This window comes from Oryx dammah, unplaced genomic scaffold (genome assembly GCF_014754425.2).
Source record: "Oryx dammah isolate SB20612 unplaced genomic scaffold, SCBI_Odam_1.1 HiC_scaffold_11058, whole genome shotgun sequence".
In the NCBI taxonomy this organism is placed as follows: Eukaryota; Metazoa; Chordata; class Mammalia; order Artiodactyla; family Bovidae; genus Oryx; species Oryx dammah.
Genome location: NW_024080452.1, coordinates 2,100,807 through 2,128,439, shown reverse-complemented (window position 1 = coordinate 2,128,439; position 27,633 = coordinate 2,100,807). Strand labels below are relative to the sequence as shown.

Below are 27,633 nucleotides of genomic sequence, written 5' to 3'. Positions count from 1 at the left end.
TGTGTTTATGTCTGGGCCACATACCGTATTCCTCAGTTTATTTCTTGTCTTTTAAAATCCTGTTTGCCCCTAGTATCTAAGCTCACTATCTCCTAAACAGGCTTCTGACTATTCTTAATTATTCCTAAACCCTAAACTCAGCAAACTTCTTCTGCCATAAGCATTTCCCTCACAAACAGGTCTCAGATAACAATTTTTCCCATGGCCTCAAGCTGTGGCCTATATGCTCATCCTGGGACATTCTTTGCAAAAATCCTTGAACAAATGTCAGTGGTTACTTTATAGATTATTTTCTGGGCACAACTGTAGAAGGCTTTGTGCTTTCTCATGTTTCTCTCAAGAACAATAAGCACCTTAACATTCTTTCCAGCCAACTCAACCAAAGAAAGGAAGAAACAAGTCAGAATCACAAGAGCTAACTCCTTCATCCCGGGACTGTGCCTGTGGAATGAGGAGAGGGGGCTGGGGCCGTGCCTTCATTTTGTCGGTAATGCCTAATGCGGCTCCTCACACTGTCCAATATGGTAGTTGCTAGTCACATATGACTCTTTAGCACCTGATGAAGTATGGCTAGTGTGGTTGAGGAGCTGAATGTTGAACTTTATTTAATTTAAATTTATTTAAATAACCATGTGTAGGTAGTGGCTACCATATTGAACAGGTCTTGATGATAAACTATAACTTTCTTTCCTTGCATTAATTTTTAATTATTAATTTAAATGTAATTTGGATCTACTAGAAATGTTACAAAACACAGTGAACTCCCATATATCCGCCATCCAAATTTCAGTTCCGTTCAGTTCAGTCTCCCAGTCATTTCCGACCCTTTGCAACTCCACAGACTGCAGCATGCCAGGCCTCCCTGTCCATCACCAACTCCCGGAGTTTACTCAGACTCATGTCCATTGAGTCAGTGATGCCATCTAACCATCTCATCCTCTTGTCCCTTTCTCCTCCCACCTTCAGTCTTTTCCAGCAGGGTCTTTTCAAATGAATCAGTTCTTTGCATCAGGTGGCCAAAGTATTGGAGTTTCAGCTTCAGCATCAGTCATTCCAATGGGTATTCAGAACTGATTTCCTTTAGTCTGGACTGGTTGGATCTCCGTGCAGTCCAAGGGACTCTGAAGAGTCTTCTCCAACACCACAGTTCAAAAGCATCGATTCTTTGGCACTCAGCTTTCTTTATAGTCCAACTCTCACATCCATACATGACCACTGGAAAAACCATAGCCTTGACTAGATGGACCTTTGTTGGCAAAGTAATGTCTCTGCTTTTTAATATGTTGTCTAGGTTGGTCATAACTTTTCTTCCAAGATGTAAGCGTCTTTTAATTTCATCCAGGTTTACCAGTTGTTGTTCCCCACATTTGCTTTATTATTCTGTTTATCTGCCTATCTACTTTTTTCCTGAACCACATGACAGTAAGTTGCAGACCCATTGCCCCTTTGTCCTAAATCCTCCTGTGAGTGTTTTCTAAGACGAAGGATATTTCCTTAACAAAACTACAGTAAAAAGATCAAACTCAGGAAATGAACATTGATGCAATGCCAGTGTGTCATACAGTGATTCTCAGTGTGCGACCCCATACCAGCAGCATCAGCATCATTTGGAATCTTTAGTGAGAAACACAGATTGTTAGCTTCCACCTCAGCCATAATGAATCTGGAAACTCTGGGGGTGGGGTCTGGCCATCTGTGTTTTGCCAAGCCCACCGGGTGAGCCTGAAGCACACTGAAATTTGGGAAACACCCATCTAACCCACAATTCACACTCAAATTGAGCCCATCTGTCCCAACTATATCTGTAAAAAGGACATTTCTATAGGAATTTTTTTCTCCCGCAGGATCCAATCCAGGATCATTTGTGTTACTTTTTAAATGCTGGTGGTTTCACAGGCTAAGCTGCCCCTCCCACCCCAGGGGCGTTGCCATGGTAATGGCCTTGGCCAGCAGCCAGGGAACAGCTGCGGGGCTTCCTGGCTCCACCTGCTGAGCTGTCAGCAGGCACTCATGACTGGGAGGGATGACGACGTGTGGGTCGCTATTTCTCCTTGCTAACGGAGATATTTCTCATCTTCACACCCAAACTTCATCTTAACTCACAGAAGCCTGGTATTATCCTCTTTTTGTTGAGGCAAAATAATAATATTGGAAATGGCAGATGGCCAAACTTGTACCTCATAGGGAATGTTATCACCATTGAAATAGCTGGTGTTTTTTAATCTCCAAGTTTCCTCCTCTGTAATTTAATCTGAGGCCTTTCAAGATTGAAATACATATTAATGCATTCACAAGGCCCCCAACGCTTTGGACTCATCACATCAGGTTGTGAGTGTTGTGTTGTTGTTTAGTTCAACATGGTGTTTGGCTGTTTGTGACACCAGGGACTATAGCCTGCCAGGCTTCTCTGTCCATGGAATTTCCCAGGTAAGAATAATGGAGTGTGTTGCCATTTCCTTTTCTAGGGAATCTTCCTGGCCTAGGGATTGAACCTGAGTCTCCTACATTGCAGGCAGATTCTTTACCACAGAACCACCAGGGAAGACCAGTTATGAATGTAAAAAGCAAATAACCTGATTCTCACAACTTGCTGTCAAGTTGTAACCAAATCTTCAATGGGGAATAGTACCTAAACTACAAAAGTGACAGAATATTTCAAATATTAGTGTCTTTATTCTCTTCCAGCCTGGGAAATGGGACTACCTGCTGTCCCCTGCCTCCTCTCCACAGTCTCACACCTCTTTATCTCTGCCCTTTCACAACATCCTTCCTCCTGGCTCCAAGTTTTCACTTCCCACCCATCCTCCCAGGCCCTGTGAAATGCCACCCCCTCTACAAAGACTCCTGTTATTTCCTGGCTGAAAATCACCCCTCACTCAACCCCTGACTCTCACAGCGTTTCAGCTGGGTGACACTCAGCACATTATACATAGTATAATCCATCTCCGACTCTCAGCGTGAGGGACCGATCTTTTTCTCATTCATTTTTGTGTCACATCATGAACCCATGTAGTGAGCCACAAAGAAGTTAGTACTCAGGAAATTTCTTTCCTTTTGACGAATTCTTAACCATTTGCTTCCAGCTGCTTTCCACCTTATTTCTGTCAAGTGCAGATGTGTAAAAGATTAAATATTGCGTCCTTCTGTCTGTCATATGTTGAAATCACTTTGCCAGAAAGCAGAGAATGTTGGACTTGTCTTTTTCCTGCACTGTGATATTAACATGGCTAAATAAAAATTATATCAATATAGTGGTAGTGCTTAACCTTGGCTGCACTCTGGAATCATCTGGAAAGCTTTCAAAACTCCTGAGGGCTGAGGCCCTCCTCCTGAAAGTCTGATTTTATTGGTCTGGGGTAACCCAGAAGGACTTTTGAAAGCTCTCCAGGTGATCTAATGGGCTGCCAGGGCAAAGAACTGCAAAAGAGGGAGGATGGCCAGTGTAGAAACAGAAAGGCAGAGTCATAAATGAAAACTGGGTCAGCGTTTATGGGTCACTGAGCAAAGATGAAGCTCAGCTGTGAACAGGGCGGGGAGGGGGAGGGGGGAGCTGGTGAGGGAGGAATCTGGTGGGCCCTGCTGGTTGGTGTGGTTTTCCTCTCAGGCCATTAGCTGGGTGCTCTTATTCATGAAAATTACCCCATCTTGTTCTCCTGGTTCCCTGAGCAAACTTTCCATCCTATTTCTTTTCAAACTTTCATGCCCTGATATTTGCATTTTTTTTTAGTGGTAGTTGCCTGGAGCTGCTTTACTGTTCGGAGAAGGCAATGACACCCCACTCCAGTACTCTTGCCTGGAAAATCCTATGGACGGAAGAGCCTGGAAGGCTGCAGTCCATGGGGTCGCTGAGGGTCAGACATGACTGAGCAACTTCACTTTTACTTTTCACTTTCATGCATTGCAAAAGGAAATGGCAACCCACTCCAGTGTTATTGCTTGGAGAATCCCAGGGATGGGAGAGCCTGGTGGCTGCCATCTCTGGGGTCGCACAGAGTAGGACACGACTGAAGTGACTTAGCAGCAGCAGCTTTACTGTTATGTTTGCCTAATTTTGATTATGGATTTTCCTCATTCTTTCTACATTTACTAATTAGGGTTCTTCTGTTAGAAAGAGCTATCCCATCATTCCTTACCTTCCATTGATGTCTTTATTCAATTATTTGTATCAGTATGGACTCATGGATATTTATTTTATTCTATGGGTTATTGCCCAGTGCTATCATTATTATTTTGTTTCTTAACTTGGCACAGCTTTGGCTGGTGGGGCTTCTTCAAATTGGCTCCTGTGTCCTCTAACCATGCCCCCATTCTTTTTCAAAGAGAAGTAGATTCTTTTTTTTTTAATTTAAATTTATTTATTTTAATTGGAGGCTAATTACTTTACAGTATTGTATTGGTTTTGCCATACATCAACATGAATCCACCACGGGTGTACATGTGTTCCCCACCCTGAACCCCACTCCCACCTCCCTCCCCATCCCATCCCTCTGGGTCATCCCAGTGCACCAGCCCCAAGCATCCTGTATCATGCATCGAACCTAGACTGGTGATTCGTTTCTTATATGATATTATACATGTTTGAATGCCAGTCTCCCAAATCATCCCACCCTCTCCCTCTCCCACAGAGTCCAAAAGACTGTTCTATACATCTGTGTCTCTTTTGCTGTCTTGCATACGGTGTTATCGTTACCATCTTTCTAAATTCCATACATATGCATTAGTATACTGTATTGGTGTTTTTCTTTCTGGCTTACTTCACTCTGTATAATCGGCTTCAGTTTCATCCACCTCATTAGAACTGATTCAAATGTATTCTTTTTAATGTCTGAGTAATACTCCATTGTGTATATGTACCACAGCTTTCTTATCCATTCATCTGCTGATGGACATTTAGGTTGCTTCCATGTCCTGGCTATTATAAACAGTGCTGCGATGAGCATTGGGGTACACGTGTCTCTTTCAATTCTGGTTTCCTTGGTCGGTGTGTATGCCCAGCAGTGGGATTACTGGGTCGTAGTGAAAGTGAAAGTGAAGTCGCTCAGTCGTGTCCAACTCTTTGTGACCCCACGGACTGTAGCCTGCAGGCTCCTCCATCCATGGGATTTTCCAGGCGAGAGTGCTGGAGTGGATTGCCATTTCCTTCTCCAGGGGACCTTCCCGACCCAGGAATTGAACCCAAGTCTCCTGCATTGCAGGCAGATGCTTGGAATCTCCACACACTGTTCTCCATAGTGGCTGTACTAGTTTGCATTCCCACCAACAGTGTAAGAGGGTTCCCTTTTCTCCACACCTTCTCCAGCATTTATTGCTTGTAGACTTTTGGATTGCAGCCATTCTGACTAGCGTGAAATGGTACCTCATTGTGGTTTTGATTTGCATTTCTCTGATAATGAGTGATGTTGAGCATCTTTTCATGTGTTTGTTAGCCATCTGTATGTCTTCTTTGGAGAAATGTCTATTTAGTTCTTTGGCCCATTTTTTGATTGGGTCGTTTATTTTTCTGGAATTGAGCTGCAGGAGTTGCTTGTATATTTTTGAGGTTAGTTGTTTGTCAATTGCTTCCTTTGCTATTATTTTCTCCCATTCTGAAGGCTGTCTATTCACCTTGCTTATAGTTTCTTTTTTGTGAAGAAGATTTTAATTTTAATTAGATCCCATTTGTTTATTTTTGCTTTTATTTCCAATATTCTGGGAGGTGGGTCATAGAGGAGCCTGCTGTGATTTATGTTGGAGAGTGTTTTGCCTATGTTCTCCTCTAGGAGTTTTATAGTTTCTGGTCTTATGTGTAGATCTTTAATCCATTTGAGTTTATTTTTGTGTATCGTGTTAGAAAGTGTTCAGGTTTCATTCTTTTACAAGTGGTTGACCAGTTTCCCAGCTCCACTTGTTAAAGAGATTGTCTTTTCTCCATTGTATATTCTTGCCCCCTTTGTCGAAGATAAGGTGTCCATAGGTGCATGGATTTATCTCTGGGCTTTCTATTTTGTTCCATTGATCTATATTTCTGTCTTTGTGCCAGTACCATACTGTCTTGATGACTGTGACTTTGTAGTAGAGCCTGAAGTCAGGCAGGTTGATTCCTCCAGTTCCATTCTTCTTTCTCAGGATTGCTTTGGCTATTTGAGGTATTTCGTATTTCCATACGAATTATGAAATTATTTGTTCTAGCTCTGTGAAAAATACTGTTGATAGCTTGATAGGTATTGCATTGAATCTATAGATTGCTTTGGGTAGTATACTCATTTTCACTCTATTGATTCTTCCGATCCATGAACATGGTATATTTCTCCATCTATTAGCATCCTCTTTGATTTCTTTCACCAGTGTTTTATAGTCTTCTATATATAGGTCCTTAGTTTCTTTAGGTAGATATATTCCTAAGTATTTTATTCTCTTCATTGCAATGGTGAATGGAATTGTTTTCTTAATTTCTTTTTCTATTTTCTCATTATTAGTGTGTAGGAATGCAAGGGATTTCTGTGTGTTGATTTTATATCCTGAAACTTTACTATATTCATTGATTAGCTCTAGTAATTTTCTGGTGGAGTCTTTAGGGTTTTCTATGTAGAGGATCATGTCATCTGCAAACAGTGAGAGTTTTACTTCTTTTTTCCAATCTGGATTCCTTTTATTTCTTTTTCTGCTCTGATTGCTGTGGCCAAAACTTCCAAAACTATGTTGAATAGTAGTGGTGAAAGTGGGTACCCTTGTCTTGTTCCTGAATTTAGGGGAAATGCTTTCAATTTTTCACCATTGAGGGTAATGTTTGCTGTGGGTTTGTCATAGATAGCTTTTATTATGTTGAGGTATGTTCCTTCTATTCCTGCTTTCTGGAGAGTTTTTATCATAAATGGACGTTGAATTTTGCCAAAGACTTTCTCTGCAGCTATTGAAATAATCATATGGCTTTTATTTTTCAGTTTGTTAATGTGGTGTATTACATTGACTGATTTGTGGATATTGAAGAATCCTTGCATCCCTGGGATAAAGCCCACTTGATCATGGTGTATGATCTTTTTAATGTGTTGTTGAATTCTGATTGCTAGAATTTTGTTCTTATTTCTTATATTTTGTAGATGAGAAAATGGGACTCTGGAGAGGTGGAGTGATTTTCTGGTAATCTCATGTCTGGAATGTTGGATTTCATCCAGAGCAGGACCAGGGTCACAGGGGAACAGGGAAAGCTGCTCTTTTTTTTTTTTTAACTTGGCTTACTCCTGTTCCTCCTTTAATATTTAATGGGGTCAATCAAAGAGTTCATGGTTCCTATCTTCCCAGACGTGAAATTATCTCTTTCTACCTGGACATGAATTAATATAGTTGGATTGTTTTATTGTTCATATCAGCAGTGCTAACCAAACATGTTTCAGATGGTGGCTCTAAACTAAAGATAAATTTTAACACAGCCACACTAATCAAGCCTGTCTTTGTGAATTGGTGCAAAATATGAAAATAACACTTTACCTTACAAGATGAACAAGTTCTGGGGAATCTGATGTACAGCATGACCATGGTTAGCAATACTGCTGTGTACACCTGAAATTTGTCAAGAGAGTAGATATTAAGTGCTCTCAACACACATGTTTGTGCATACCCACACACACACACACACAGATGCATGCACACACGAACCATCTGAGATATTGGATGTGTCAATCAACTTAACTGTGGCTGTCATCTCACAGTGCACGTGCTCACCAGATCATGTTGCACATGAAAGCTGCTCCTTCCCTTGGCTTTTTTTCACTTATGTTTTGTGTCTTTGAAGTGAAGTGAAGTTGCTCAGTCATGTCCGACTCTTTGTGACCCCATGGTGCAGGCTCCACTGTCCATGGGATTTTCTAGGCAAGAGTACTGGAATGGGTTGCCATTTCCTTCTCCAGGGAATCTTCCCGACCCAGGGATCGAACCCAGGTCTCCCGCATTGTAGACAGACGCTTTACCGTCTGAGCCATCTACCTCTATTTATATAATTCATGCATATGCATAGACACAGAAATACATGTGTATCAATTTGAATACACAAATATGTCTTAATGTAATGATGATTTAATTATTGTATTTTCTATCAATAGACTAGATAGGGTTTGAAAGTAGAAAGTATGTGGACTTTGGCATCACATTTATAGATGAGAGCATTATTTCATGTCACTTCTTAAGAAAAAGTAAGTTGTACCATTTTATTCTAATTCACATGCATTTACCTCAGTGGGAAGAAATGTACACTAAAAGGATTTGAAAGAAAATTGGCAACTAAACCCAAGAGTGCTCAGTTATATTATCAGACATAAACAGCATGATACTACATGGTATTCTTTAGTAACTATTTAGAAACTGGGTCTCCTTATTTTGAGAACATAACATGATTTGACATTTTCCCCACTTTTTATGAACTCCACTTATAAATTTAAAAGCATATCATTATAAAGTCTTATTCAACATTGACTTTCTCAAATACATCTTTGCCTTTGAAATTTTTCAAACTATTGGACAAAATGTTCCCATTAGTAGGTGAGATATTTGGCCCATCTGTGTTATTATCTAACAGCATTTTCTTAAATTGTGGTCTATAACCTGTCCCAAAGTCACTTAGGATGCTTGTTAAAAATACAGAATTCTTTGGTCCTCTCCTAATTTACCAAATCAGAGCCTCTGTTGATACAGCCCAGGAATATACACTTTAAACATTCTACTTGGATGTGTCTGACACATGCAAAATTTTGAGGTCTACTGGAACGATGTGTCAGAACATTATTTAAAGGAGATGTAGAGTGTGAGGAAGTGATGTAGAGTGTGAGGGAGCTGAATCTTAAGATGTCAGCCCAGAAAATTAATCAGGGGCAGCTCTTTCATTTTAAAATGAAGAAGTAGGGCAGAACAATTTTTCAAACTGCTTCTAGCCCTGAAATTCTGAGATTATTTTGCCCTTTGTGTATGCGCTGAACATTGCAGTTGCATTGTACTCAGGCTCTGAGAAGGCTCTCCTCCCTCCTTTAAACCGGATATAAGTGCTTCTATTGATGACTTAAAAAAACAGATTAACTTTTAAAATGAAGTCCTTTTAAGATTTAAAACTTTTTAATGGCAATCAAAGATGGAGTTCAGACACTGTATTTGAGTTGCTCTTCATTTCTTCAAGGTTTTGGCATTTCAATCTCATGTTGGTTAACTTGGATGATGGAAGAAGGCAAGACCATTAATCCATCAAATGGCACATTTTGGGTTACAGATTTTTGAAACCTTAGAATTTAACATCAGGGCTTTCATTGCAACTTTCAAGGGGATGATGTTAGTGAAGGAAAACATTATCTGTCAGCAGCATAGACTTAGAACAACATTAATATTGGCTCAAGTTAAAGTCTTCTTGAACCTTCTCATTAGAGTTGCTTTAGCAATGAAAGTTATCGTTAAATATTTCTCAAATACAAAGTCAAGGAAACAGAACGGGCCTACAGATACTCTAATAAGAACTTGTGAAACCAAACTGTGACATTTCATCCAAAACATTTGATTTTTATTTCGATGATGGCTTAACAAAAGAAATAAATGCTTTTCATATTGCTCAATTAAAATCAGACTACTTCACAAAAAAATTGTTTCTTTTTGTATGAAATTCCTTGTGTCTTAATTTGTGAGTGATTTGATCACCTTAATTAAATCCTAAGAAAATCTACAGAGTGTTTATTAAAGAACAAAGTAAATACAAGACAAATAGCTTTTCTTACAGATAAACATGCAGAATGAAAACTTCAGGGTGAGGAATAACTTAAGGAGGATAAGACCCAGCTCTCCAATTAATTTAATTTTTTGGCATTCTGTCCTCTTGTCAGTAGAATATGTCCTTTGCTTAATGCTAAAAACTAGTACATTTGTTATTCTTATGTGTCTACCTGAGAAGAGTGTTTGTGTACACCCTTCTTTTGACATTTCACTTTGAAGTGTCAATTATATTATTATTTATAGCTTTGACTAGATGGACCTTTGTTGGCAAAGTAATGTCTCTGCTTTATAATATGCTGTCTAGGTTAGTCACAACTTTCCTTCCAAGGAGTGAGCGTCTTTTAATTTCTTGGCTGCAATCACCATCTGCAGTGATTTTGGAGCCCCCCAAAATAAAGTCTGACACTGTTTCCCCATCTATATGCCATGAAGTGATGGGACCAGATGCCATGATCTTCGTTTTCTGAATGTTGAGCTTTAAGACAACTTTTTCACTCTCCTCTTTCACTTTCATCAAGAGGCTTTTTAGTTCCTCTTCACTTTCTGCCATAAGGGTGGTGTTGTCTGCATATCTGAGGTTATTGATATTTCTCCCAGCAATCTTGATTCCAGCTTGTGCTTCTTCCAGCCCAGCATTTCTCATGATGTACTCTGCATATGCTTTAAATAAGCAGTATGACAATGTATAGCCTTGATGTACTCCTTTTCCTACTTGGAACCAGTCTGTTATTCCATGTCTAGTTCTAACTGTCACTTCCTGACCTGCAGACAGGTTTCTTAAGAGACAGGTCAGCTCGTCTGGTATTTCCATCTCTTTAAGAATTTTCCACAGTTTATTGTGATCCACACAGTCAAAGACTTTGGCATAGTCAATAAAACAGAAATAGATGTTTTTCTGGGGGTTTTATAGTTATGTAAAATTCTAAGCATAAGGAGAATTATTCCTAGTTTTATGTGGGTACATATTAATATGTAATGTAATATAATAAAAACAATTTTTAGGTAATTTTAAGTAATATATTAAAAGCTAATACCCTTTAGAAGAATTTTGTTCTGGCATGAGATAAAGTGCTAAAGACAAAGTTTCTTCAGTAAACACTGATGGGAGTAGAAAGAACTGAGCTCTACTGTGCTGTGCACGAAGTGACTGGGCAATTTAAAGGGAGAGTAATGGAATGGATAGAGTCCACATAAAGTGGACACAGTGCTGACAAATGTCCCTATAGTCAAAGCTCTGGTTTTCCAGTAGTCATGTACAAATTTGAAAGTTGGACCATAAAGAAGGCTGAGCACCGAAGAACTGATGCTTTTCAACTGTGGTGCCACAGGAGACTCTTGAGAGTCCCTTGGACTGCAAGGAGATCAAACCAGTCAACCCTAAATATTCATTGGAAGGACTGATGCTGAAGCTGAAGCTCCAGTACTTTGGCAACCTGATGTAAAGAGCTGACTCACTGGAAAAGACCCTAATGTTGACCCTAAGATTGAGGGCGGGAGAAGGGGGCAGCAAAGGATGAGATGGTTGGATGGCATCACCTACTCAATGGGCATGAATTTGAGCAAAGACTGGGAGATAGTGAAGGACAGGGAAGTCTGGTGTGCTGCAGTCCACAGAGTCACAAAAATTTGGACATGCCGTAGCGACTGAACAACAATGGAGTGGAGGCAGAGGAGACAATGAAGGCAGGGGCCTGAGCTGTCAGGGAGCTGAAATATGAGAGAAAGTGGGAAGGCAGTTGGTTCCTCTGAATCATCTGATTTTGCTAGCTGGCACTTATTGAAGTTGGGCTCCTGCCCTCCCCAGTGAGTAGGGAACAGGGGCTTCATCTTGAGGTGTGGCTGGAACAATTTTTTTGGCAGCCTTGGGTTTTCTCAAACAGGCACATTAAGGGGGACTATGGTCATCCTAGGAATGTGACTTTGAGCTGTTAGAAATATGTTAGCATTTGTTCAAGTCTTTTTTGACCAAAGGGGATGCCTAATTGAGAAGAGGGCTCCAGAGGCTGGCAGCTTTTGGCCAAGTTGAGAGGTCTTGCAGTGATAGTATTAATAACTGAAGGAAACATATATATATATATATATATATATATATATACACACACACACACACACACACACACTGTTTTGTTTCAGGGTCGAGACCTGGACTGTAAAATTCAAGAATATAAAGAAGTTGGAAAAACCTTTCCAGAGAGTCAGATAATAGAATGGTTTATCCAGCTGTTGCTGGGAGTTGACTACATGCATGAAAGGTATGTTCATTTGTTACTAAGGCACAGGGTTTTTGTCACAGTCATGTCTGAACATGAAAAATGAAATTTGGGAGGTAGTTGGGAAATTTTGGAAGCAAGTTTCATGGAACTTGCTTCTGTGAAAAGGAAGCAAGTCCAAAGGTAAATGACTATACTTAGACATCTATGATATGCTTTTTTATGAAGAAACTGTTGAATAATTATACCTAGAGGATTTACTTGATTATCTTTTTTGTTGTTCTAAAAATTGCACTGACTTTAAATACAAAACAGAAACTTGTATTAAACATATTTCTCTATATCTGATCCTATCCTGTGAGCCATAAGCATTTCTCTGGTACCTTTAGCATACTATGAATTTATTACATCTTCCAGCAGGCTTGAGCTGTGAATACCCTAGCATGCTGCAGATAGATTGTGGGGTTACTTTGGAGTGTGTCAGTGCACATCTAAATGTGCTCACATCCCAAGATGAGCTAAAGAGTTAAGGCAGAAGATATAAGTGTTTGGACCAAAAGTCAGTTTTGACATTAAGTATCTGATAAAGAAGGTCAAAGTATGCTATATGGGTTCAACTATTTATAATTTGCCTTTGTAATATTGGCCTCAATTTTTTAAAAATGTTATACTATTTTTCCTACAGGTCAAAAGCAAGATGTTTTAGATGTTAAATCTTTTATAGACCCATAATATGATAAGAATGCATTTGGAAAGATGAACATACATAGATAAATAGAAGTAGATGCTTTGAGGGATCCATGTTAGCTTTCAACTTAGGAGTGGTAACAGTCTTCTTGAACAGAAGTGGAAATTTGTAAGGTACACCAAGGCCTGGCAATCCATGAATGTCAAATAGTTTAAATGTTTCATCTGCGCTTTCTGATAACATAAAAAGTAATCTAATTATTTGGTGCTTCTTCTTCTGCTGATTCTGTATATCTTCTGAAACACATGCTTGATGAGACAGCCACTGACTTATTGACAATTCACAACAATCTTTTGAATGGTATCAAACTATCCTAAGAGACAATGATAAAATATGAAACAATCTTCTAATAAACTACCAAAACTGATGAATATAAGACTTCTGTGTACATACCGTTATATTTGTATTCCTTTTATTTTCTCTACTGTTCCTTGGCATATTTGTTAACTTAGACATAGGGAAAACAACACCTATAAAGATGCCAACTTTGATGTTCAGTGTACAAAATACAAAAGTGAAATCTGGTTGATTTAGGAACCCAAACATTTTTGATGTATTTTGGATTGGCTAAGTAATAGTTAAAATAAATGAGTTAAAAATAATCCTTTAAAGAGAGGATTTAAATTTGCTTTGAATCCTTCAGCATTCTAAGAAAGTCATTAAATAGGGCTAAATATTTGGGTATTTGTGGATATATAGATCTGAAATATCATAATTTGTGATTCAGATAATAAATGATGCATCTTTCATTATTTTTTGTACCAGTTATTGCAAAGTTTTTCTCTACAGATGGGTAAATTTCAATTTTATACTTAAATTTATTTGTTCACTTATTAAATGATGTTAAGAGTCAGGAAGATCCCCTGGAGAAGGAAATGACAACCCATTCTTGCCTGGGAAATCGCATGGACAGAGGAGCCTGGTGGGCTACAGTCCATGGGATTGCAAAAGAGTTGGACACAACTTAGTGACTAAACAACAAAGTAATAAAACAAAAAATAAAGCCTAACTTCTTCTGGTTCAAGATGGCAGAGTAGAAGGATATGCACTCATCTCTTCCTGCAAGAGCACAAAAATCACAACTAGCTCTTGAACAACCATCTACAGGAGAATGCTGGAACCCAGCAAAAAAAGATATCCCATATCCAAAGACAAACAGGAAGCCACAGCCAGATGATTGCAATCATGATAAAATCAAATCCTATACCCGCTGGGTGGATGACCCACAAACTGGAGAATAATAATGCCAAAGAACTTCTCTCACTGTTGTGAAGGTTCTGAATCCCATGTCAGGTTTCACAGCCTGGGGATCTAACAAAGGGACTGACCTTGAAGGCCAGTGCGATTTGATTTCAGGACTTCCACAGGACTGGGGGAAACAGAGACTCCAGCCTTGGAGGGCACAACAAAATCTTGCATGCACCAAGACCCAGAGGAAAGAAGCAGTGACCCCATAGGAGACTGAACCAAAGCCACCTACTAGTGTTGGAGGGTCTCCTGTGGAGGTGTGGCTTGGCAAGGGCATACCTAGGGATGGGGCACTGGCCACAGCAGTCCTTGAAGGTCCCCTTTGGTGTGAGCCCTCGTGAAGGTAGCCATTAGCCCTACCAAAGAGCCTGCAGACCCCAGGGCTAGGTTGCCTCAGGCCAAACAACTACCAGGGAGGGAGTGTAACCCCACCCATCAGCAGATAATTGGATTAAAGCTTTACTGAATAAGACCTTGCCCACCAAAGCAAGACCTTTTTCCCACCACCAGTCCCTCCTTACACAAGCCTCTTAGCCTCCTCCATCAGTGGGCAGAGACATTACTTTGCCTACAAAGGTCCATATAGTCAAAGCTATGGTTTTTCCAGTAGTCATGTATGGATGTGAGACCTGGACAATAAAAAAGGCTGAATGCCAAAGAACTGATGCCTTCAAACTGTGGTGCTGGAGAAGACTCTTGAGAGTCCTTTGGAGATCAAACCAGTCAATTGTAAAGGAAATCAACCCTAAATATTCACTGAAAGGACTGATGCTGAAGCTGAAGCTGCAATACTTCGGCCACCTGATGCAAAGAGCCAACTCATTGGAAAAGACTTGACTCATTGGAAAAGACCTGACTCATTGGAAAAGAAGGAAGGCAGGAGGAGAAGGGGGCAACAGAGGATAAGATGGTTGGACAGCATCACCAACTCGATGGACATGAGTTTTAGCAAGCTTTGGGAGATGGTGAAGGACAGAGAAGGCTGGTGTGCTGAGGTCTATTGGGCTACAAAGAGTTGGACACAACTGAGTGACTGAACAACAACAAATCAGAGAGTAGACAGAAGCAGCAAGAACCATAATCCCACAGCAGCTAGAAAAAATACCACATTACAGAAAGTTAATAAGGATGAAAAAGCAGAAAGTTATGTCCCAGATGAAGGCATAACATAGAACCCCAGAAAAACAACTAAAGAATTCAGAATAATGATAGTGTAGATGATCTAGGATCTCAGGAAACAACAGAGAAAATGCAAGCAATGTTTGCCAAAGACCTAGAAGAACTAAAGAGCAAACAGAGATGAATAATATGCTAGAAGGAATCAGTAGCAGGATAACTGAGGCAGAAGAACAGACAAACGACCTGGAGGACTGAATGGTGGAAATCATTGCCACAGAACAGAATATAGAAAAAGAATGAATAAAAAAAAAAGAAGAAGACAGCCTAAGAGACCTCTGGGACAACATTAAATCTACCAACATTTGTATTATAGGGGTCCCAGAAGGAGAAGAAAGAGAGAACGGACCTGAAAAATATTTGAAGAGATAATAGCTGAAAACGTCCCAAACATGGGAAAGAAAATAGTCAATCAAGTCCAGAAAGCAGAGAGACTCCCAGGTAGGATAAACCCAAGGAGCAACACATTAAGACACACAGTAGTCAAACTGACAAAAATTAAAGACAAAAATAAAATATTAAAAACAACTTAAGCCCAAAAGAATGATTCTTTTAGCACATGGCATGGACACTTAAGAATAATGACATGTGAAGCTAAGAGTATTCACAGTTCATTCAAAGCTACCTTGAAGGTATAGCCCTGAAACTCCTTCCTTATGCTGTGTTAACACAAAACCCCAACCTCGGTGACTTAGGACAGTCAATTCTTGCTTTTGTTGCCTATTGGCAGTTGCAGATCCACTTTGAGTCTTCCTGTCTCACTGTCTACAGTTGGTGATTGCAGACATGAAATTAAATGATACTTACTCCTTGGAAGAAAAGTTATGACCAACCTAGAGAGCATATTGAAAAGCAGAGACATTACTTTGCTCACTAAGGTCTGTCTAGTCAAGGCTATGGTTTTTCCTTTGGTCATGTATGGATGTGAGAGTTGGACTGTGAAGAAGGCTGAGCGCCGAAGAATTGATGCTTTTGAACTGTGGTGTTGGAGAAGACTCTTGAGAGTCCCTTGGACTGCAAGGAGATCCAACCAGTCCATTCTGAAGATCAGCCCTGGGATTTCTTTGGAAGGAATGATGCTAAAGCTGAAACTCCAGTACTTTGGCCACTTCATGAGAAGAGTTGACTCATTGGAAAAGACTCTGATGCTGGGAGGGATTGGGGGCAGGAGGAGAAGGGGACGACCAAGGATGAGATGGCTGGATGGCATCACTGACTCGATGGATGTGAGTCTGAGTGAACTCCGGGAGTTGGTGATGGACAGGGAGGCCTAGCGTGCTGCGATTCATGGGGTCGCAAAGAGTCGGACACGACTGAGCGACTGAACTGAACTGATATCTTCTGTTGGTTCTGTTTCTCGGAGAACTCTGGCTAACACAGTGCAGGGGCAGAAGATAGAAAGAAGACTCTGGAGAAACTAGGAAGAATGAGGTTACAGAAGAAATGAAGGTTTTGTTTACTCCTTTGGAGCTTTCCTGTGCTTAATTTAATTCGGTTTATTTATACATTTGTAATATTCTAAATCTATGGCATATGGCATACACACTTATAAATAATGATATTAAACGCTGAAAATATTCACAGTTCGCTGAAACCTATCTTGAGAATGTAGCACTGAAACTCCCTCCTCCCCCTGGACCTGAACCTCTGGCACATAGACAGAGCTAAGTTTGTGAAAGGTGTTTGTATCCTGTGAGGTTTGTCACCAACTCCTGCAATGCTCCATAAGCTGGACCAGTATATGAGGGACTCAAAGCCGTTTTTCTCTTTGGTTCAATTAAATGGCCAGTCTTTGAAATACCATCTTCTCTGGACACCACAGCAGAACTGGGCATGAAGGAATTCCTTGGGGGACAGAGACAGTGTCTTGCTTCTCCTTTTTTGCCCCCAGAGATAACACAGAAACCACAAAATAAAACAAACTCCCCCCACCCCAACTTATTCCTATCGAAGCGATTCTGTTCAATTAGCCTAGATTTTCTAAGATGAAGTACAGAGCAGCCTCTCTGAAGAGAGCTCTTTTGGTGACATCGTTTGTGCTTTCACAGCGGAGGAGAGTGCCTGGGGCACTTTCCCTAAGAGGAATGCCTCCTCACCTAGCAGCCTACACCTTTCTCCAGCGAGCTTGGTGCATGCCAAGTTGCTTCAGTCGTGTCCAACTCTTTGTGATCCTACAGCCTGTAGCCTGCCAGACTCCTCTGTCCATGGGGTTCTCCAGGCAAGAATACTGGAGTGGGTTGCCATACCCTTCTCCAGGGATCTCCTGACCCAGGGATTGAACCTGTGTCTCCTATGTCTCCTGTATTAGCAGGTGGATTCTCTACCACTAGCACCACCTGGGAAGCCCGAATGGCTGTTTCCCAAAAGATCGTGTGAGGGATTAATTTTTAACATAGTGAGGCTCCTAGGGAAAGGACCTACTTGGGAATCCAGGTCAGTAAGTGTGACGGGGATGGAGGCATGCTTCCCCAGAACTAGAGATGGGGAAGTAGAGAGAAGTTGTGTGTGTGGTGTGGAGGATTCCTGCTTTCTTTTGGCTCCCACTTCTTGAGGATGTCCTTAGGTCACTTTTTCCAAGGAGACCCCACTCTGTTGCCAGGTGTCAGCAACTCCTACTTCGTAGCTGCATTTGAGAAGGACCTGACATCACCCCTGGCTTACAGCATAGAGGCTCATCATGGTCCTGGGCGCCCAGGACACTGATGAGGAAGCCAGGGATGAGCCTCAGTAGCTAGGACAGTGGCCATGTGGCAGAGACCAGCAACAGGGGTTGTCTGGTCCATGCATCACCACAGACCCATTGCTTGTGCCAGCACCTTTGGCAAGAAGAATCTGCAGGCCACCCTGAGACCCTGTCAGATAAACACAGGTCTATAGGGCGGAGCTAAATTTTCAGAAACTACTCAGATAAGAACTTAAAGGGAAATGAAGACTGAACTGTCCATACCATCTCCACAGTCCTACTCTGGCTCAGGGCCTGAGAAAACCCTGCTGTAGCTGCCTCCACAGACCTCACTCTGCTGTGGTCCTGGAGGCTGAGTGTATGGAGAATAGCCTGATGGAGGCAAAAGCTCAACCGTGGATTTGATCACCACTGTCATCCAGTCTTGATCAGGGCACTTAAATCTCTTGGGAATCATGAAACATAGAAATGACAGGGACATGTGGAGAGCTATTTGAAAGCTATCTTTAGAAGAAAGATTTTATATCAACTGCTTAAATTGCTAGTCACCTTGTCATTTCTTGGATTTGATTTCTATATACTTCAAAGGAAAGGATACTAATGAAGTACATGACAGGATTTTTTTTTCTGGGCCCATTTTTGCTTACTATAACCACAAAGTCAATAAATTATAAAAACCTTAATCAAGTAGCTTGATATCTGGTTTGTTGAACAGAAATAATTGTTCTGTTACAACAGCTCCAGCCAGTTACTTCCCATAACTGCTTTCTAACATGTTTGTCTTGTTCATAAAATACCTAGTGGTGATTTTCTTATTTACATTTTTATATATGTGGTAGCTGTTAATGTGTTATATCTAAAACTCATCACCTACTTGCCTAGTCTAAGTATCAATATTATTTTTCAATTTTGTTGTTCTTCAGTTGCAAACTCATGTCTGACCCTCTGCAACCCCAAGGACTGCAGCATTCCAGGCTTCCTGTCCTTCATTATCTCCTGGAGTTTGCTCAGAGTGATGCCATGCAACCGTCTCATTCTCTGTCATTCCCTTCTCTTCCCTTCAATCTTTCCCAGCATCAGGGTCTTTTGCAATGAGTTGGCTCTGAATATCAGGTGGCCAAAGTATTGGAGCTTTAGCCTCAGCATCAGTCCTTCCAATGAATACTGAGGATTGATTTCCTTTATTATTGATTGGTTAGATTGCTTTGCAGTCCAAGGGACTCTCAAGAGTCTTCTCCAGCATTGTAGTTAGAAAACATCAGTTCTTCGACCCTCGGTCTTTATGGTCCAACTCTCACATCCGTACATAACTACTAGAAAAACAATAGGTTGACAATATGGACCTTTGTTGGCAAAGTAATATCTCTACTTTTTAATATGCTGTCTAGGTTGGGCATAGCTTTTCTTCCAAGGAACAAGCATCTTTTCGTTTCATGGCTGCAATCACCATCTGCAGTGATTTTGGAGCCCAAGAAAATAAAGTCTGTCACTGTTGCCATTGTTTCCCCATCTATTTGCTGTGAAGTGATGAAACTGGATGCCATGATGTTAGTTTTTTGAATGTTGAGTTTTAACCCAACTTTTTCACTCTCATTTTTCACTTTCATCAAGAGGCTCTTTAGTTCCTCTTCACTGTCTGCCATAAGGGTGGTATAATCTGTGTATCTGAGGTCATTGATATTTCTCCTGACAGTCTTGATTCCAGCTTGTGCTTCCTCCAGCCCAACATTTCACACGATGAACTCTGCATAGAAGTTATATAGGCAGAGTGACAATATACAGCCTTGACATACTCCTTTCCCAATTTGGATCCAGTCCATTGTTCCATGTTGGATTCTAACTATTGCTTCTTGAGGTGCATACAGATTTCTCAGGAGGCAGGTAAGGTAGTCTAGTATTCCCATCTCTTGAAGAATTTTCCACAGTTTGTTGTGAGCCACACGTCAAAGGCTTTAGCATAGTCAATTCACCAGCAGTAGATGTTTTTCTGGAATTCCCTTACTTTTTCTATGATCCACTAGACGTTGGCAATTTGGTCTCTGGTTCCTCTGCCTTTTCTAAACGCAGTTTGTACATCTGGAAATTCTTTGTTCAAGTACTGCTGAAGCCTAACTTGTAGGATTTTGAGCCTTACCTTGCTAGCATGTGAAATGAGTGCAACTGTACATGGTTTGAACATTTTTTGGCATTACCTTTCTTTAAGATTAAAAGGAAAACTGGCCTTTTCCAGTTCTGTGGCTACTGCTGAGATTTCCAAAAGTGCTAGCATATTGAGTGCAGCACTTAAACAGCATTATCTTTTAGGATTTGAAAGAACTCAACTGGAATTCCATCACCTCCACTAGCTTTGTTTATAGTGATGCTTCCTAGGGCCCACTTGACTTTGTACTTCAGGATGTCTGATGCTAGGTAAGTGATCACACTATCACGGTCATCTTGTATAGTTCTGTGTATTCTTGCCACCTCTTCTTAGTATCTTCTGCTTCTGTTAGGTCCTTGCTGTTTCTGTCTTGTATTGTGCCCATCTTTGAATGAAATGTTTCTTTGGTGTCCCTAATTTTTTGAAGAGATCTCTAGTCTTTCCCATTCTGTTTTTTTCTCTTTTTCTTTACATTTTTTCACTTCAGAAGGCTTTCTTATCTCTTCTTGCTGTTCTTTGGAACTCTGCATTCAGTTGGGTATCTTTCCTTTTCTCCTTTGCTTTTCACTTCTCTTCTTTTCCTCAGCTATTTGTAAGGCTTCCTCAGACAACCATTTTGCCTTTTTGCAGTTCTTTTTCTTGGGGATGGTCTTGATCCCTGTCTCCTGTACAATGTTATGAACCTCCACCCATAGTTCTTCAGGCACTCTGTCTCTAGATCTAATCCCTTGAATCCATTTCTCACTTCCACTATATAATCATAAGGGATTTGTTGTAGGTCATACCTGAATTGCCTAGTGGTTTTACCTACTTTCTTCAGTTTAAGTCTGAATTTGGCAATAAAGAGTTCATGATCTGAGCCACAGTCAGCTCCTGGTCTTATTTTTGCTGACTGTATAGAGCTTCTCCATCTTTGGCTGCAAAGAATATGATCAATCTGATTTCAGTATGATTATCTGGTGATGTCCATGTGTAGAGTCTTCTCTTGTTTTGTTGGAAGAGGGTGTTTGCTATGACCAGTGCCTTCTCTTGGTAAAACTCTGTTAGCCTTTGCCCTGCTTTGTTTTTATTCCAAGGTCAAACCTGTTACTCCAGGTATCTCTTGACTTGCTACTGTTGCATTCCAGTCCCCTATGATGAAAAGGGCTTCTTTTTTTGGGTGTTAGTTCTCGAAGTTCTTGTAGATTTTCATAGAACCGTTCAACTTCATCTTCTCAACATTAGTGGTTGGGCCATATCTTGGATTACTGTGACATTGAATGGTTTGCCTTGGCAATGAACCAAGATCATTCTGTTGTTTTTGAGAATGTACCCAAGTACTACATTTTGGACTCTTTTTGTTGACAAGAGGGCTACTCCATTTTGTCTAAGGGATTCTTTCCTTAGACATATCTTAGTAATAGATCTTATTACTTATATCTTAGTAATAGATATAATGGTCATGTAAATTAAATTTGCATATTTTCATCCATTTTAGTTTATTGATTTCTAATATCTCATGTTCACTCTTGGGTGGTTGACAGTGGGCCTGGTTGACCACTTCCAATTTACGTTGATTCATGGACCTAACATTCCAGTCCTATGCAATATTGTTCTTTACAGCATCGGATTTTACATTCACTACCAGATACATCCACAGCTGGGTGTCATTTCCTTTTTGGTTCAGCCTCTTCATTCCTTCTGTAGCTATTTCTTTGCTCTTTCCCAGTAGCATATTGGACATCTACTGACCTAGGAAGTTCATCTTTCAGTCTCATATCTTTTTGCCTTTTCATACTGTTCATAGGGTTCTTAAGGAAAGAGGGCTGAAAAGGTTTGCCATCTCCTTCTCAAGTGGACCACATTTTGTCAGAAATCTCCACCTTTCCAAAGATGGTGTAGTAGAAGGATGTGCCCTCATCCTCTCCTATGAGTGTTTTTGGAGTCTCTGGCAGAGGCATGGGTCAACAGTGGCTTGCTGCAGGGTCACGGACAGTGACAGCATCCATCCTGGGAAAGCATGGCATGCTGGCATAAGTCCTTTTGGAGGTGGTTGTGTGGTCGCCTTTTCAATACTTGAACTGCATTTTTCACTAACCATTATTCCAGTTTCTAAATTTTCTTTTTTGCTATTTCTTATCTGTTTTCAAACATATGTACTGAATTCTTAATTTTGATAATTATATTTGTTTCAGTTTTAAAATTGACATTCAACTCTTTATAGAATCTAGTTTTCTCACTGTATCATTTATTTACTTGAACATATCATAGTTACTTTAAAATCCATATCCAACAATTCCAATAGGTGGATCACATACGGATTTGTTTCTTGTTGTTTGTTTTTGGTCATTTGGTCTTGTCTCTTGGCATACCTGGTCACTTTTGAAGGAATACTGGACAATCAATATATGTAAAATAGTGTAGACATGTTGGATGATATTATGTTCCTCTCGAGAGGATATGATTTTTTTTCTGGCTGGTAGTAGTTGCAGATCACCTTAAGACAGTTAGGACTGAGATAGTTAAGGCTAGGTTTCTGAGGACTGGTCTGTTTCATTTGCTTTTATTTCCAGTGTTCAGGGTATTCAGCTGAAGACTTTAATTATTTACCTAGACCCCTCCTCAGCTTTGTGAATGTGCTAAAAGCTCTGCCTCTTAGCAGCTGCTTTCTCCTGATGTCTTGCCCCTGAACTTCTTAGGATTCAGCAAGTGCCTTAGGTTAAAACCCATTCAGAATGTCAGACTTACTTTTCTTTTGTTCCCTTTTCTCTGAAGAATTTGCCCCTCAAGTCCTGGCTGCCTTTGTAGCTCTAGGTTTTTGCTTTCCAAACCCAGTGAAACTGTTACAAGATCTGGCCACAACACTCTGCTTCTGCCGGTGCCCCAGAGGAAAATGCAGTGGGAAGTGCTCACCTCCATGTATTTCCTTTCTTTTAGGTTCTGGCCCCTCAAGTGCTGCCTACCTTTGATCACCTTGACTGATCTCTGATATCTTCAGAGAGTTGTTTTAAAAAACTTACTCACACTTTACATGGTTTAAATTTTGCAGTGTTCTCTGTACAACTGTTGAAGGTGGATGATTTAGTGTGGTATAAATTTACTTCATCACAGTTGAAAGTGTGTGTTAGTTGCTCAGTCGTGTCCGACCCTTTGCGACTTCATGAACTGTAGCCCGCCAGGCTCTTCCATCCATGGGATTTTCCAGGCAAGAATACTGGAGTGGGTTGCCATTTCCTTCTCCAGGGGACCTTCCTGACCCAGAGATCGAACCCCAGTCTCCCACACTGAAGCAGACGCTTTACTGTCTGAGCCCCCAGGGAATCCCATCAGAGCTGAAAGCTGAGGTCTCAGTCTGGAGTTTTTATGTCATGATCACACTTCCCCCCTAGATATTCTATTTGGTTGTTTTTCAAATCAGCATCATCTCTTTTTTTTTTTTTTGGATAGTATTCTGTTTCTGTTTCATGTTTTCTATTCTTTATTGTTTCAATCACTTGAAATACATTCATTTTATACTTTGTATCCTCTTAAGTTATCTGAAATTCTCAGGGGTTTAATTTTATTATATATTAGCTGCTGACTCAGTTTGCATTTGCTTCTGCCAGATGCCCCAAGAGATTATTAACAGCAGAGAACCAACTTTTATGTTAATTTCTTGGGTTGAGATGTCTTAAAGCCATAGAGCCATAGAGCATATTTGAATTCCAAATGTAAGTGAGCAGACACACGGTTAAAAAATAGGAAGGGAAATATTTTTTTCCTCCACTCAAAGTTCAGATCTGTACAGATAAGCTTATGATTTTGTTTACTTGTGAATGAATGTTTCTTGGATTATATTTTCTCTTAAGATATGGACCACATATGGGATTTTGACTTTATACATTTCTGTTAGTTCCTACTCTCCACATTACATGGGCTCAAGGTCTTGGCCCCGTGGGTTCTGAGTTCCTTGGGCTGCTGAGAAATCAGCACCTATTGCTCCTTCTGATTTTCAGTTTTCTTTGTGCCTAATCCCCAAGGATTTGCCTCATTTTCTTGTGGACTCAGCTGTTTATATATGAAGACACTCATATACTTTATTCAGCATTTTAAGTGTTTTTTTAGACAAAGGTTTTCTAGTTGTCTAGTTTACATAATTTCAGAAATGAAATTTTCACTGACATAATTTACATTGCTTGTTTACTTAAATGTTATCTATTATTAAATACCATCATCAACATTTTCCCCACATGTATATAAAATGTGAACAATTGGATTATAATATTTAATATATATAGTATATTTTGAATATATAAGATATATATACCATGTAATACATTATATATAGTATATAATAGATTATAAAGCTTTATGATAACTGCTCTGTGAACTGGGTATAAAAGCATGATAAAATCTGGCCTATTGAAATAGTTGGAAGTACATCACACTCTTTCAGCTACGTGTTTCCCTGTATCTGTTTTGAAACTTTGATTTTTCTCAGTGAGATTAAACAATGTTGTGGCTTTGAAGCTTTCAAACATTGAAAGATATATCTCTGGGAATGTATATTTATGTGTGAATCACTTATATGTTACTTATATTTGGATTTTAAAATTTTATATTTGCATTAATTTGAATATCCTTTTATTCCTTCTGTAGGAAGATACTTCATCGAGATTTGAAATCAAAGAATATATTTCTGAAAAATAATAAACTTAAAATTGGTAAGATTTTAAAATATGTATTCCATGAAAGAATGTACTTTATTATTATTATTTTATTATTATATATCAAATTGTAATATAAAGTAACTAAAAGTGGTAGAATAATCATTGGTTTATTCAAACTTCTTAAATTTTTGTGCTTGATTGATTGTGCCCAACAACAACAACAGCAAAAAGACCAATTGTTTCTGATTATCTGATAGAAACTGAGGTATAAAACATTTGCTATTTATTAGTAGATCCAACAAATGTCTTTTGAGTTCCTATTCCATGCCAAGCACTAACCATTAACAAATGATTAGACTTGTTTGATTACGATAGGTTTCCTACTCCCACATTTATTTTATCATAAGCAATTAGGAGTTATCACAGATTATTAAAGTGTTGATATAGCGAGTTCTCCTTTAGAACTGTATCTATACTCCTAACAGTCACAGAATTGTTTGATCTTCATGTAAGATGTTCTTAGAGGGGAAGACCATCAACAAATTAGGCAATTATACTGAAACTGGTGGATTCAAGTTTTTATAGTCATGTTCTTGAAAAGTCTCAGGTTTTTTATTTAAAATTTCTTCTTTATTGTAAATGAAGAACAAATTCCCCCTCACTCAGATGAAATTGCAAATCATATATTCAGTGCTTTCAGAATCATTCTGTTTGTTGCTACTCAAACTTGAAATATCTTTTTGTTTCAAGTTGTTTGTTTTCCCTAATACCAGGAAAAAAAGCAGTTTTAGCTTACATAATTCACTTTCCTATCATCAAACTCTTCTTTCTCCTATAAGGCTTTTATTTTTAAACTTTTCACCAATATTATATAATTTAAAATGTATAACTTTTTCTTCAACATGGTATGAATGATTGTGTATTAAAATTGTCAAATTAGACACACTGTTGTTAGTTTCCAGTACAGTACTGGTTTTCATGTTTTAAGTATTCATAGAAGTTAATTATTATTTCAAGGGGATTTTGGAGTATCTCGACTCCTAATGGGATCCTGTGATCTAGCCACCACTTTAACTGGAACTCCTCATTATATGAGCCCGGAGGCTCTGAAACACCAAGGCTACGACACAAAGTCGGATATCTGGTGAGTGGGCATGGGCCAGTGCAGGCGCCTTATTCATTTTGCTACCTTGAGATATGGTGCATTTTGTTTTTAGGCTCATTTACTTACTACATCCACTCATTTATCCTTTTTAAATGTTAGCTATTCTGTGAATAGTGTAAAGATCTTTTAGGTTGGAAATGTGATACATTCATTACATTGATTTCAAAAATTCTCTTTATTCATAGATTAACTGGTCGATTTAGATCTTTTTCTTCTTGAACCACAAGGGAAAGTTCCTGATGTATCATAAACATTAAATTTTGATACATTTCTGCTAGCCTATTACATAAAGCATTTGTAATTCTAATCACTCTGCTTTATTTATTTTTTTTAAGGTTAACTTCCACCTCTGTGGGGAATATATAGCTTTCTTTTATTTTTTGTCTTCTTATTGCCTTTAAGAATTTTTACTAAAAGTATTAGCTTTAAGGATACTTAAATTTTAAAAATTCTGGGTTTTCAGTGATAGCTACATCTGAGATTTCTCAGCTTCTTTGAGCTCTGTTCCAAAAGAATTTCTCCTTCCTCATCATGGAACCAGATTAAATCTCAGTACAAGAAACCAAGTGGAAAATTGTATTCTATTGTTAGTAATAGATCCTACTTGGGAAAATTTCCTTTCCTTTGAAGAGGAATCTTATATAATTTTCAACTTGTTAAGGGTTGAAAGGACAATTTAGCTGAGAGCTTGTTAATTAAGTAAATAATTATTGTATGCAAATCAACTCAAGTAGTTCAGAGCTATCAGCAGTGTTAAAGATTGTGCCTGCTTCATTCTTCTAAAGAAGATAAAGTAGAAAGTTACCTTTTCTCTGGTAGGGAAAAGTAAGCACAATAGGGATTATGTGTTGGGATTTTCATCAGGGTTATTACTCCTTTTTTGTTCTTATCTCTCCCAAATGGGAGAGAACACTATTACAGTTAGATCTACCTAGGGCGGATCCCCATCCATCCCGCCCTTTTAGTCATTCTTGAGATTATGTATTTCTAGGTTCTTCAGTGTTTTTTTTTTTTTTTTTTCATTGTTAACTGTTTTCTGCCCTGGTGGTCTTTCCCAATTCACCTATTAACTTTCCTCAATCACCTCCTTCCCTTATTCCCTCCAAAAACCAAAACCAGACAAAACCCACAAAGATATGTTATGAATGAATTTTTAAAAATTTTGCTTTATTGAACATCTCTTTGCCCATGACTGTGTAATAGCCCTTAGGGGGTAAAATCAAAGGTGATAGGATTCCTCCTCCTCAGGAGAAATTTTCTTGCTCTTTTTGGTGTAAAATTTTCTCAAGTTAGAGAAAAATTGATCTTGAGCTTTGGAATGAATTCAAGATACATATCTAAATTTCTCTTCACATTTATTATTATTATGGTCAGTTAAAAATAGACAAATATAAAATATATCATGATTATAGTTACATGGTATCTCAGGAAGATATTACATCATGTCATTTGAATGAAGAATAGATTCGTTTTATGTAGCTCATTATTTAAGTCTTTAGAATTACATATAGCAGGAAAACTGTATGTAATTTTTGACTCCTTTTGACAAGAATCTATATTTGCTTGCCAAATCAGATTGATGTCACCTAGAAAACCAAGTCTATGGAACCCACTTTTGTTTCAGTTGTGTCTGCATTAAACTTTTTTTAAAAAAAAACTGCTCCTCATGTTATATAAAGAATCATAGGAATATCAGATAGTATTGCTATAATATCTTAGGCTTACAAAAATGATATCTGACTCAGGCAAAACTTTAAAAAGCTAACACCTCCCAAATATAGAAATGTAGGAGAAGGTCAACTCTCCTTGCAAAGATTACTAACTACTCAGCAAATTCTAGCTAAGGATTCATCATCATCCTGACCTCAAATAACCACCATATTATGAATTTATTGATTACCTTGGTTGTATCTGA

The 27,633-nt window shown here is 39.1% G+C and overlaps 1 protein-coding gene across 12 annotated transcripts in view; it reads left to right on the top strand.

Moving 5' to 3' along the window:
- LOC120860387 (serine/threonine-protein kinase Nek11-like) overlaps positions 1 to 27,633 on the top strand; it is a 277,232-nt gene that overhangs the window by 63,064 nt on the left and 186,535 nt on the right. For 11 of the 12 annotated variants that reach the window (XM_040236192.1, XM_040236190.1, XM_040236195.1 and 8 more), the window contains 3 exons: positions 11,854 to 11,972; positions 24,543 to 24,607; positions 25,571 to 25,697. In XM_040236192.1, coding sequence (XP_040092126.1) covers positions 11,854 to 11,972; positions 24,543 to 24,607; positions 25,571 to 25,697 — 311 coding nt within the window. The remainder of the gene's footprint in view (positions 1 to 11,853; positions 11,973 to 24,542; positions 24,608 to 25,570; positions 25,698 to 27,633) is intronic. The other variant, XM_040236197.1, reaches the window with a different exon arrangement.